Source organism: Nipponia nippon, unplaced genomic scaffold, assembly GCF_047370975.1.
Source record: "Nipponia nippon isolate SJK-2023a ecotype South Korea unplaced genomic scaffold, ASM4737097v1 scaffold_3, whole genome shotgun sequence".
Lineage (NCBI taxonomy): Eukaryota > Metazoa > Chordata > Aves > Pelecaniformes > Threskiornithidae > Nipponia > Nipponia nippon.
The window spans coordinates 66,399,140-66,412,038 of NW_028262347.1; the positions used below are offsets into that span (position 1 = coordinate 66,399,140).

At 38.7% G+C, this 12,899-nt stretch overlaps 1 protein-coding gene across 1 annotated transcript in view; it reads left to right on the forward strand.

Annotated features, from left to right (window-relative positions):
- Positions 1-12,899, forward strand: part of PKP2 (plakophilin 2) — a 43,609-nt gene that overhangs the window by 16,282 nt on the left and 14,428 nt on the right. Inside the window, exons 4-6 of the mRNA XM_087767145.1 lie at positions 823-961; positions 3,987-4,194; positions 9,427-9,604. Of these exons, the coding sequence (XP_087623271.1) occupies positions 823-961; positions 3,987-4,194; positions 9,427-9,604 (525 nt within the window). The remainder of the gene's footprint in view (positions 1-822; positions 962-3,986; positions 4,195-9,426; positions 9,605-12,899) is intronic.

The following is a 12,899-nucleotide window of genomic DNA, read 5'->3' on the forward strand; positions in this document are numbered from 1 at the left end:
TTTTTCTCTGGGTGGAGAGTATTTGAAACAAAAAGTAAATAAAAAGGCTGGGGAGCATAACCACCTGTCCCAGAGCTAATGCACCTGATTGTGCCATGAATTGTTTTATGTTCCATTTAGCGGGGAAAAAATGGGTCTGGTGACCTGTCTTTCCATTTTTTTAGATGGCTGTCTAACACAATTATCATTCAAGCAAACATCCTGGAAGTTGGGAGGAGAATGGCCACGCATATTTTTAATCCTACCACAGGCGATGTGCATAATCAATTTAATGAGCGGTGTTTTTATTTTGTCCCACCTGAAAAAAAGTTTTGCCCATCTCTTTCAAACTAGAACAACTTCTATGAGCTTGAAAAAAGCAAGTACTGAGCCCTGCATATATGTAGTTTGGGGACTGAGAAACTGAAGAAAGGCATGAAAGCAAATATAAAAAAGCAATTATCACATTACTGAAGAAAAATATCAAGGTATCTTCATGATCAGTAAAAGACACTCTAATTTGGTTATGGCCTTCTTTGGATCTTAGTCCTTCATTCACTGCTGTTTCCATTTTGTTTTTATAATTTGAAGCATGACTTACTTTGTCCAGAGCCTCTCATTGTTGCAACACTTCCATTTATGATTTTCTCTTCCCCCAGAATATTAGTATCTCTTAAAGCTTTTATAAATATTTTCTGCTACTGGAAAGGGAGTAATTTTCTAAGAAAAGCTAAAGTTACTTGGAAAATATGAAAATCTTACTATTACAAGAATTTTCACAGGCTAAATGATGATTTTTCTGCAGTCTTGCTTCACTATATTTCCTCTGCCTGTACTTTTAAGGAGCCCAGAAGGGGACATGACTCTTGAGCGTGCAGTGAGCATACTGAAGAGTGAAAATACGCTGTCTACACCTAGGATTCTTGCTGCAGTGACTTTCATACAGCATGAGTGCTTCCAGAAAGCAGATGCCAGAAGAAAAGTAAGTAATTAGTTTTATGCGAGTTGCAATCAGGTAGAGCAAATAACTTTCTATACTGTATGGCACTGTGTGCCAACATGAAAAAAAGGCATTCCAAGAAAACTTGTAGGGTACTGATGTTGAATATTTTCCCTAAAATATGCTGATGCTTTTTACTGCAGCTTCTTTTAAATCAATGGAATGGCACAGGTCTATGCTAGCAAAAGTTTGGTCTTTAGGATTTCATGATAGGATACACGGAAATATAGGGTAAGACAGGACATCAAGAATTCACCCAAACCATCTGTAATTACAGATGTTTATGACCAACTTTTAAAAAATCACATCAGTTAGGATCCCACAAGCTCCTGCAGGCAGAGTTTTACTACTCTTACCAGTTATTCCTGAAGTATAACTTAAATCTCCCTTTTGCAAACTAAGTTGATTAGTTTCTATCCTGTCTTGGTGGATATGGAGAAAAATGTCTATTTTTCTATCCCTTTTATAATGTTTTTTCATATAAGTTAAGGCTGCTAAATGTATACCCACTTAGTCTGCTCTCTTTTGCGCCAAATGAACATAGTTATTTCAGCCTTTATGAGTAAGTTGTAGAGTGTGAACTTTTTGTCAACATAGTTGCTCCTGTCTCTCATTTTGGACTGGCATGCTTACACCATTGGTACAGAAATATCCCAGAAATTGAAACTCTGGAGTACAGTGCAAACTTATTCAAGCTTGAGGGTTTGCTTGGACTGCACAAATACATTCATACAGCGTATGGATTAGCCAAACAGGTAAGGGCTTGCTGGGACTGCACAAGTGCATTAATACATTGTTTGGATTAACCAAATTTGTTAAGTCTCTTACAAGAGGCTTGTTAAATCTCTTACAAGTTTTTTGAAAGGGCATATTAAAAACATTCTCTTCTTCCTTTTCTTTAAATTTCACTATCAAACACAATTATGGCTCTCTTGCTGAACAGTTCTGTACATTAATGTGTAAAGTCGTTGTTTATTTCAATCGTTTAAAAAAAATTCTTACACCTGCTTTGTTTTGTAATTTTCTTGTTATTATTCATACATAATCTCAGCCTTAACTCCATGTTCATGTACATGCAGTACAGTTCAGTGACAGCCAAACATCATGCAGTCCTTTGGTAGTTTTTGGTAGTTTTAACTTGCTTCACAGCAGATGAAAGTCTGGTTTTTTGAAAAAAAACACCAGTACAATTAGCAGCCTTAACTTCAGTCTGAGGACAGAGCTTCAAAACTGAATGTTTGAAGGTGGTTTGTTATTCAAACCTCTCTCAGGCAGCTTCTCTGAAAAACAAGTGGATGAGTAAAAGAGTTCAAATTGGAGCCATCAGCCTGAAGCCTTCTTTTATTTTCCTGTCTATCTCACATATCCTAGCTGAGTTTTTCTGTTTGGTGCCCATCAGACTTGTTCATGTTGGCATTGTCTTGTTTCCTTTTTAGTCCTTCAACCTGCATTCCTTTTCTTTGTCTCCCAATGTTTTTTTCCTGGATACCTGAGAGTCTGTGGGTCTAGTGGCTTTTCTTTTTTTTGTGAACTTGTTTTCGTAGATTATTTTGGTGAATTTTGTCTACCAATGAAAATTTAGACAGACCAATCAATAGCTTTTGTAACTTCTCCTCTGCACATTAGGTCGAAATAGCACCACTTCTTTTACAAGAGTTATAAATCACTTCAAATTACCAACAGAAATTCTGCGTAAATGTTTAAAAAAACCAACCAGCCACGGTATCAGTGTCAAAAGGACTTATCTACTGTAATAAAATAGGTCGATACGCCTTCAGCATGTTCTATGCTCCACTTACCTCAAGATATGTATTTCTGTATTTCATTGTGTTAGCATCTAGATGATTGTTGAATCAGGTCAGCAGTGCAGCAGCAAGAAACTGTGCCTTTTGTACAACAGAATCAGAGGAGAGGCAGGCAGGCAGTGTAGTTTGCCAGGGCATGAAGGGCAAAAGGCTTTGTTAGGTTACATTTCTTCATGTTGCCAACACCTGTTGGTCATACTGAATTCTTTTTATCATTAAACTCTGGACTACTCAAAACAGTTGTATCAGATTTCTAAGTCTTTCACATGTAGTTGATTCTACACAAGGATGAGTTTGTCCACAAAACCATATGGCGTTTTGAGATGCTGGAGGAAACCGCCCTCAATTGTACATGAATGTAAGGTATTTTCCATAGTAAACTCATTACTAAATGAGCCAAGGCTTGCTTATGCCACATCACAGCTCATATGGGATTCATCATTTGCCACAACATGTAGAACTTGGAAACTATTTGTTTCCGTACAGCTGCTGTAAAATAACATCTTCTTAATTCTTTGTTCATTTGGGGCCAAAACCTCATTTTCTAAAGAATTAGACACTGAAGAGTAGTCTTTGTTAAGTGTGGGTGGTTCAGTAGTTAACTAGCTTACAATGTTTAATGGTCTACATTTTGAAGTTTAGTAGTTTACTATTTTTTTCTCAGTATGCCACAGGTAAGAAGTACTAAGTATAATGTATCCTTATTTAATACGCTTTCAATACATGCACAGAAGTGAACAGAGAAAAATATTGTCTTTCCATCAGGCTGGCTGCTGAGAAAAAAAAACCAACAAACTTGGCACATCAGGAACATTTTGCATCCAGAAATCTCAAAGCAGTTCATAAATGTTGCAGAGTTAAACCTCAAATATCCGTTTCACCAACATGGAAGCTAAAATACAGAGCAATTAAATGTCTTGTCAGAGAATACAAATCTGCAGCAAAGCTGGAAGAGATTTAGTTTCATTCTCTTACATTAATTATTAAAATATGATGCCTCCCTTAGTTGTGGATTTTAACTATGACTCATATGAAAGCCCAGAAGTTAGCAGTCATGTCCAAATGATTAATGATCTGTGCTTCAAGTCTTTCAAATAGGAGCAAATGAAAAAGGTCCCTATGAGTATTTAAAGGTTTGCTGGGGGGTAGTTTGTCATTTACGGTATCTGACTATTCTCTGCTGTGTTTTATTTTCCTCACAGGTTTTCTCACTTGGTGGTATCCCCAAAATTTTACAGCTTCTTGACCTTCAGAACGAGGACATTCAGCGGGCAACATGTGGTGCTCTGAGAAACTTGGTATTTGAGGACAACGACAACAAACTGGAAGTGTCAGAGCAGAAAGGGATCCCGCCCTTGCTCCGCCTACTCCGACACACCAGGGATGTAGAGACTAAAAAGCAAATAACAGGTACTGTTTTGTGTGCAGTCAAGTATGAAGTGCTCTAAGTAGCGCACAAGCTTTCCATGTGAGGTACATGATTGTTTACTTAGGCCAGCGTTTAGCAACTAAATACAAGAACTTTGTCACCTATTGTAAGCTCTTCCCTTAGGGTGAAATTCCAAGGTCCTTATTCAAGACCAGTCTTTAAGACAGTAAAGAGACTAGGAACTGCAGCTTCCCCTCTTAAAGCTTCTTCTGAAATGACTTGAGTCTATTTGTTTGCAGGAAGCTTAAAGTCCTAGATATTCCAGAAAAGAAAGCAAGGCTCCAGATAGCAAATTCTGTAGAACCATTTTGGTCAGCAGTGATCGGAGCAGTCCCAGAGGTGCCTGGGACCATAATTAATGCCCGTTACTTATGCAGCAGCTCAGCCCTCATTTTTTGACACTATGCTGCAAGTGCATATTGGGACCTCCCTGTTGAAGACTGTCCCCCAGAACTGTCAGGTGCTGTGGATAGAAGGTGGTTGTCCTACTCCCCACAAACCCTACTGCCCCAAATTTCTGCTCTGAGCTCTCTCACTCCTAGCTGTTTACACCCAAGTCTGTCTTCTCAGATCTGTGACAAGCAGAAAACTGCTACAGCAACAGCCTGCTTCCTTTCTGTGTGCAGGGGAGAGAATTCCTGCAGGACATCCCTTTGGCTGTAAAGATCATATGGCACCATCAGTGGAGTGACCTGCATTCTGGATTCAGTCTTTGCAGGGCTTATGTTCTCGTCCTTTTATTTCCCATGTCCTTGAGGAAGAACTGTTAAAAACAAGTAGGGCCCATTGCATTTTGAAGGAAGAGCCCTTTGGTTCGGCAACCCCGCAATACACCTGTTGTACATCAATGTAGCAGAAGGAATGATGGGAGGAAATGTCCACCATTACTCACAAAGAAACCTGTGGTTACTGCCCTATTGGCTTTGCAGCAGCCAGTTAAGAAATGCTCACCACTTCATCCCTGCACTCCTGTTTGACCATAGTGTCTCTAGGAAGTCAACTGCTTGTGACACACATTCATTCTAGTTAGAATGCAAAGGAAGAGCAGGCTTATATTTTATAAATGGAAGAAAATATTATGAATAAATGAATGGGGATTTATTTCAAGTGATCTTTAAAGATACCAGGAACACAAGCTATTAAAATAACAGTGCTTGAAAATATACAGAAGGTGTCAAGCAGCCCTGCCTTGAAGCAAAGGCATGTTGAGACCTTCTGTAATTCTGCATTCTTTTAAGTATTTGAAATACTGTTCTCCCTAAGCTGGAGAACAAAGCTTTGTATTGTTGGCTCTTTTGGCTCAGTTCTACAGCTCTGCAACATTAAAATGTTTTAAAGTTTTTCACATTCATCAGATGCAGAATTGGGTCACTTAGTGACTTGTTGTATAGTGTGTTGTCTCTCAGTGCTGTTACACACCAGTGCGGGAAGCAGTGAAAATGGTGGTATAGTGTCCAGAAAGCTAATGATCTTTTCTTGCTAGCAACTTCATAATTTCTGACAAAAACTTTGACTGTTTGTGCAGGATAACTCATACAGATATTGTGAATGTCACTGTCTTCCCCTTCACCAGCGTGAAAATGGATGAAGGAGCACCTTCTGTCTGCAATTACTGCTGTCATTGAACAAGAATATTTACTTACAAAGCATACAAGACACCAACAAAACATTTAACCAATATCAAGCAGGATGTTGTAGTTTGCATAAAGCAAAATATTCTGATATACTTTCATGCCTATCAGTTGCAAGGGGTGACTTTAAAAATACACCAAGTGAGAAGTATTTCTCACTTTGTTAAAGGCCAAATGTGCAGTCAGGAGGCAGTACACTGGGTCGCTTGGTGAAAATGGCACTACGGCATGCTTTTTGCTATCACTTGAGCAATTCTTCCAGCTCCCTAGCAAGATGCAAGGAGCTTACAGAGCAAAGGGCAGCCTGGTTGAATGAATTGCTATGAGAATATTAACTTTGCTTCCAGCCACTTTCCTTCCCAGCCACACTTCAAAGGCAGGCAAGGAGGGGCTGCAGACAGGAGGTAGACAATCACTGTTAAGCGTGTGCTTACTAAGGTCAGTGCTTCCAGGTGATCTTGGCATGTACAGTGATATCTAGGAAAGACTGGAATTACTGTCCTGTACAGATTGACTACGTAGCCCGAGAAGGGCTGCAACATAATGCTTTTCCAAGCACAACGCAAACCTCTGAGGGCCTTTCTACCAAAATGGTTAAATGCTGCTGATCAACAGTTTCCCTGTCTGACTGATGGCTCACCTACAAGTTTTGTTTCTCCTCTTGCATTGCCTTTGGCTTCCTACAGGACTAGTGGAATATCATAGCTATGCATGCAATCACACTGCAGTGTTGTAACACTTCCAGGAAAAGGTTAAAGCAGAACCTTTGGGCTTCCACCTGGTCAGCATGAGAAGCCCATCTGTCTTTCCACATCATATTTATTACTTGCCTACTTTGACTGTAAATTAGAGACTTCCAAATGTGTGATATGATAATTAGCTGAATGTTTTCCCCCATAAAAGATCAGCAAAATAATCTTGGTACCTGATAATACCACACTGAACTCCGGTGAAAGACTCCTGGCCAAGGACCGACAGCATGTGATACTCATTAATAAAGATGTCTAAGCTCAGCAGAGGAAAGTTTTTTGTTTCTACTGCTGTGTGGGAAGCATGGTGCCGAAGCACTCCACCTGACAAAAATACAGGAAGATAAGGAAGTTGTTGGAGAGAAGGAAGTTAAAACTCCGAGACACAGAAGTTTTCCCATACCGTACTTCATTACCTGTCAGAAATATGATCTAATACTTCTGCACATGAGATAAGTACAGCTCAGGCTTAGAAGCTTATCTTTAAGGTCACTGGCTTATTAGTACCAGCAGTGTTAATACAAACGCTTGCCTGATATTAAGCCATATCGTATCATATATTCTCAAACAGTATTTTGATGGCCTGTATTTTCTTCAAGACCTAGGCTGAGGAATACAGTCTGAGCATAGTCATGCAGTATGCCTATGAAAAACTGAAAGCAATAGAAGTGTATGGAGATAAATGCTGATTATGGCAAGTGCTTTGTCCCGCCTCTCAGTCTGTGTATCCCAGGAGAACCCACAAAAAGCACCAAACCAGTACCCCCACGAAAGTGGCTTTGTGCTTATGACAGTGGTTTGAAAGCTGCTGTTGGACCAGTTTACCTAATGCCCCTGTGCAGAAAATAGCTGCCTGTTTTTGCTGTGTAATTTCTGTGTTTATATGACCTCTTCTTAGGGGGAAAGAGACCTCCTCAAGATCACATTGACTGAATTTGCTAGCTTCATTTGATACAAGTGAAGTAAAGGAACCATAGGCTCTGTCCTTTGTTTGACATATAAACAAACTTCTTGCAAATCTCTTAGGAAAGGAATGAGGTTACTCCTGAATAGTAGGAGAGGATTCACTTGGAGACAATGCAGGAGCCAAGACAGGAATGGCATTTTGTAGTATTTGGAGAGCATACTGAGGAACAGAAAGTAAAATGGCTGTGGCGTGAAAAAAACAAAAAAGATTAGCTTTAGAAGGTAAGCCAGATGAGCCTCCAGGGAGTATCTAACCTCTTGATCTTGTTATCATGCAGCATAAATCCAAGAAATGAAAGAATATTTTTCCTCCAGGGAAGATTACAGCACAAACAGAACCATCATTAAAAGAAATATAAATTTAAAAGGAGACCCCACCCATTTTCCCAAATAACCATCTAAGGGAAACTATGCCCCTATGAATACATTATAGCATAGCTGCAAGGAAAGAGCCCACTCCTAAAGACATTTTCTAATGTGAACAAATTCATCCACACCCAGAATGCCACTGAGAGAATCCTTCTGAGCCCAGTGAGACAGTGCCTGTGGGTAAAGGTAGGATTTTTGTTGGAAAATTTACAGTGTGAGCAACGTCTCAAATTCTGTTCTGACAATTCCATTCTAGGTATCTGTCTATGATTCAAAATGCACTTGTTCCTTTTAATATGATATTCTGTCCTTGTGCCTTTGCATTTGTGCCATTCTGTCTTAACCTGCTTCCCTTACCAATGCCCTTTGGACCGCACGTCTGATTTCTTATAAGGCTTGCTTATCCTTCAGGAAAGTACATTCTTCCTTTTATCCCCTAATTCAGAGGTTGAAGAGCTGATCCCAGAAGAAGGAATGGGCTGCTTCTGCCTGGCTTTTGTTTTGATTTTACTGTTGCTCACAATAGCTGAAATTAAACTCAAAGTGTAAGGAGATACAAAAGAAACATTTTTTGTTGCGAACTGATGAAAGGAACATTCACTAATACTCTGCCAGTGTTTGGAGGAGGAGGACTGTGAAACTTAGAGCAGCAAGCTGGGGAAACAATGAATGCCTTTGTAGTGAAAAGCAGAAATACATGTCTTTTTTCAGGGGAAGAGTACTTTAAAAAGAATTGTCATCTGTTGGAATAGAACATAAGCAAAGCTAATCAATTATACAAGATTATATTTGAGATTTGTTTTGGTGTTTGGAGATTGTGAGCAGACAAGGCGTGCAGTGTTACTTAATGATTTGTTTAGTGACCAATGTCTGGATAGTAACGGCCAACCAGTGTTTAACAGCTGTCCCTCCTATGAGGAATTTTGCTATCAAGTGTTGGAGCAACTTGGTAATGGGCATCTCTCATCTTCCAGCAGTTTTCCAAAGACCTGTAAACTCACTCTCTGTAGCTCCTGTCTACCCCCTTTGCATGTGAGTTTATTCTCCTGCTCATTGGTCTTTACTTGGTACTTGGAAGTGCAACTAGTCTTACCAGGCATCCAGAAGGGACAAATTCCTCCTGGGAAGTGTGGAGAATGATCACTGGCATCAGTGTTGTTATCTCTGTTTAGCGTGTGTTACTTTGGTAATGGAAAAGATGATTGCTGCAGATGGGCAATGCACATGCAGAGCCACGGAAAACTGCACTTCTCAGTCAGGCGTTAAACTATGTAGAGATTTGACTTTAATTACATGGATAATTGTGCCCCTTTTTTTGCCCCATTTCCACATCCTCAGATCAGGGCTGGTGAACTCTTATCACCCCCTTCTGCTCCTCTTCAGGATATCAAGTGCCAGGCAGGCTCCTTCACTCATTAATTTCAAGCAGTTTGAGATTACGTCTTTCAAATTGTGTGGGAGTCTTTTTGCCACTCTGATTTTATTTTGAATATTGCAGGTTTGTTGTGGAATTTGTCCTCCAATGACCAGCTGAAGCACCTGTTGATTAGAGAAGCCTTGCAGACGCTGACCGAAGCTGTTCTCATCCCTTACTCAGGCTGGCCAGATCGAGATTACCCAAAGTCAAGCGTTTTACCTGACCCTGATATCTTCTACAATGCCACAGGATGCTTGAGGTGAGCACTCAGTTTACAGGTACCCAAAACAATAGTGATGATTGATAAAACAGGCCTGCACACTTATTTTCTTTCTTGCTTTGAACTGTGATGGCTTCAAGAGAAGAGTTTGCATATAGATCATGTTTTGAAATGCCTCATGTGTATCAGACCAGAAGAACTACAGCTCAATACAATGAAAACAGCTTTCTTTATAAGGCTCCTATATATTCATTTGATGGGTACTCCACAGATTAAATATATCCATAACAGAAGACAGTAATCAGAGGCCTGGTTGCAGTGCATAGTTGCATTGAAGTCAAAGAGATACGTCACTGAATAACATTTGTTGGTATGATGTATAGTATTAGCCCCTGACTGATGATGATAGTAGTAAAAACAAAGCTTTTTTACATGCTTGTAGGAGTGGTATTACAAATTAGTACTGGAGAAAAGCTAACAGTAACTTAAGAGAAACTTTAAACCTGTGTGAGCCTTTTAAAGTTATTTTAAGACTCTAGTGCAGTGGTCTCCAAAATTTTTTAATCATACACCCCTATCAGTAAAAAACTTTTGAGAACACTCCCTCAGTATACGCATATTTATTTATTTATAAATTATATACATGTACTACTGTACTAATATATTATGTATATTGTAAAGCATACATAAAAAGAGAAATTAAAAAGGATGATATAAAGATGAAATAAACACTATTTTAATTTTTGAATTTTATTTTTTAATGGTACAAACATATTTCTTTCCCACACCCCAATGGACTGTCTTGTGCACCCCTTGGGAAGACCAGTGCTGTAGTGGATGTATAGCATGGTGACCTCTAAAGCCTAGGTATGTTGTATGATCTGCTGATACAAATACAAGAGTGACACTTTCATAGGATGTGAAGTTCTTTGACCCATATAACTATTGTTTATAATCACTTTGTTAATACCTTTTTCATAAACAATTCCTGCTTCATTTTAGTTTCTAAAATTTATGAATCATAAGAAGTGACTATCCACTGGAGTCGCATAAAAATATGCCTACTCTACAAACTCAAAATAATTAAGACTCTTCTACATAGTTTGAGTATGTGTCAATACTTCTGACTGGCAGAACAGATTTACAATTGTGTTTGTTGAAAAGTAATAGTGCAAAACCCCATGAAGAGTCCTAGACTATAGCAGGTAAAGTAGTAAGGTTTATTTCTTTGAAACACAATTTCTTAGTTGTGCTGGAGCAAAACACAGTTATAGGCATTAACAGGCTTTTTATCATCACATGCCTCCATTTAGAGAATTTGATTCTATGTAAACAAGAAACAAGGTCTGGTCACCTGCTGTAATACCTGCTGAGTCCTACCAGCTTTACCAGGCACGGGAGCAGTCCTTTGGGCAGTAAGTAGAACATGCTCAGCAGTGGCCAAGTCACTCTTTTTTTTTAGTCAGTGTATAAACCACAACTAATAGTTACATTTGGTAGCATCTCCAAGGACCCTTTGGATAAATACATAGAGTTAATCTTGAGCAATAATAACTTCTTATCTAAATAGATGACTTGGAAAGGGGACATGGTACCTACAAGCACAGAGAAGTGTTCAGTTTGCAGCTGCTGCCAAAGATGCTTACTTTGATGTATCATAATCTATAGCTAAACTGATTAGAAAATTACTTAACCTAAATTAGGAAAAAGCCATTTTTTAAACCAAAGTAAGCCCTGTCCAACTTTTTGCACAAATTCAAATAAATTGAGGCCAGGCTGAACCATGAGGTAGATAAATAGATTTACAGTCGTGTATTTACTACTGCAGTCAGCTAATAGCCTCATGAACACAGTAGCAACTACTACAAAGAAACACTAAAGGCCTCAGTAAACACACTCCTAAATGACTGAAGTATAAAAATCACATCTTTAATAAAAACACCTTTAAAAATAACAGTCCATAAAACTGTGGCCCTTTGCAAGTTCAAAGTCATTGCACATTAAGTAAATAGGAGTATGAGAGATGCACGTCTTTTGTTTACACATTCAAAAATGCATGAAAGGACATAGTTTGAAATAATTAACGAGTAATGTATGAGTGCAAAGGCAGGGCCTGAGTTTTAAGCTCTTCTTAGCAAAGTACAAGGAACTAAATTTTAAATTTAGAGGCTGAGAAGCTGCCCAGTTTTGCCTTACACATACCTGCTTTGCTAATATGTCCTATAGCAGAGAGGTTGTATCTGTATTGCATGAATTTTTACCGTGTAAACAGCTCTGTATCTGGCTCATGTGGTTTCAGAAGACAAATGAATTGTTAGCTATACAAAATACTCAACAATAAAGCACCTTTTTCTGCAGGTACTCCTGTCAGCTCGCTAACTACTACTTAACTTAAGCTCTAAGTAATAATTAACTTTTATTTACTCTGGTGGCTCAAAAACAAATACAGAGAAACATTAACTACCCGTAATAAAATCTCTCTAGCTAACACTAGTGGTGTTGTCTATGAAATGAAGCAGGTTTTCTTCTTTTGTATTAATTAGCCCTAGCTGCATTTGTACAGAAACCAGTCTGGCTGTTAGGTGTGTCACTTTGTGGTTTCATGACCTGCTCCTCTCCTGCATTTGGACTCTGGAACCATCTCTTCTCTATGAGCCAGCCGATGGGGGCACAGGATAGTTCTCAGTTTTAACGTGGTATTACTCTTTCTGAGCTTGTTGCAGCAATTTGACACAACTTGATATGTGACAAATAAGGTGTAACAGTAGCCGAGTTGTTTTAAATTAAATAAGAGTAGATTCTGAACATATCTTACTCTGTACAGAAAGTCAGTGAGTGGGGCTGCTACAGAGCTGCAGTTAGCTCTGCAGCTGTAATGAAAAGTCTCTCAAACTGCCCTTATCTAGATGTTTAAGGATGTGTTACCTATTTTAAAAATATAATGTCCATATTCTAGTCCTTCTCATTTTTAAGAGCTTGAACACTGAAAATTATAATTTGAACAAGAAGGTCTTGAAAATTCACAGGTAAAGTTGGTCTACAGGATTGCCAACATACTTTCTAGCAGAGAATAGTTTTTAATGAGGCTTATCATATTTGTACAGACCAAATATCCGAGATTTTTAAGATTAATCAGTTTGTGTCTCCTTATTGGAAATCAACACACCTCCCAAATTAGGCCACTATTAGTATTCCTTCCTTATGTATTAATTAAAAAGAAAAAATCTCTCCGCAAAGAAATGCTGAAAACTAGAAGAGCACACCACAACGTAAAAAACTGTGCACTGAGGGAATTATGTTATTAATGAAGATGTTTAAAGAGTATATATATTTG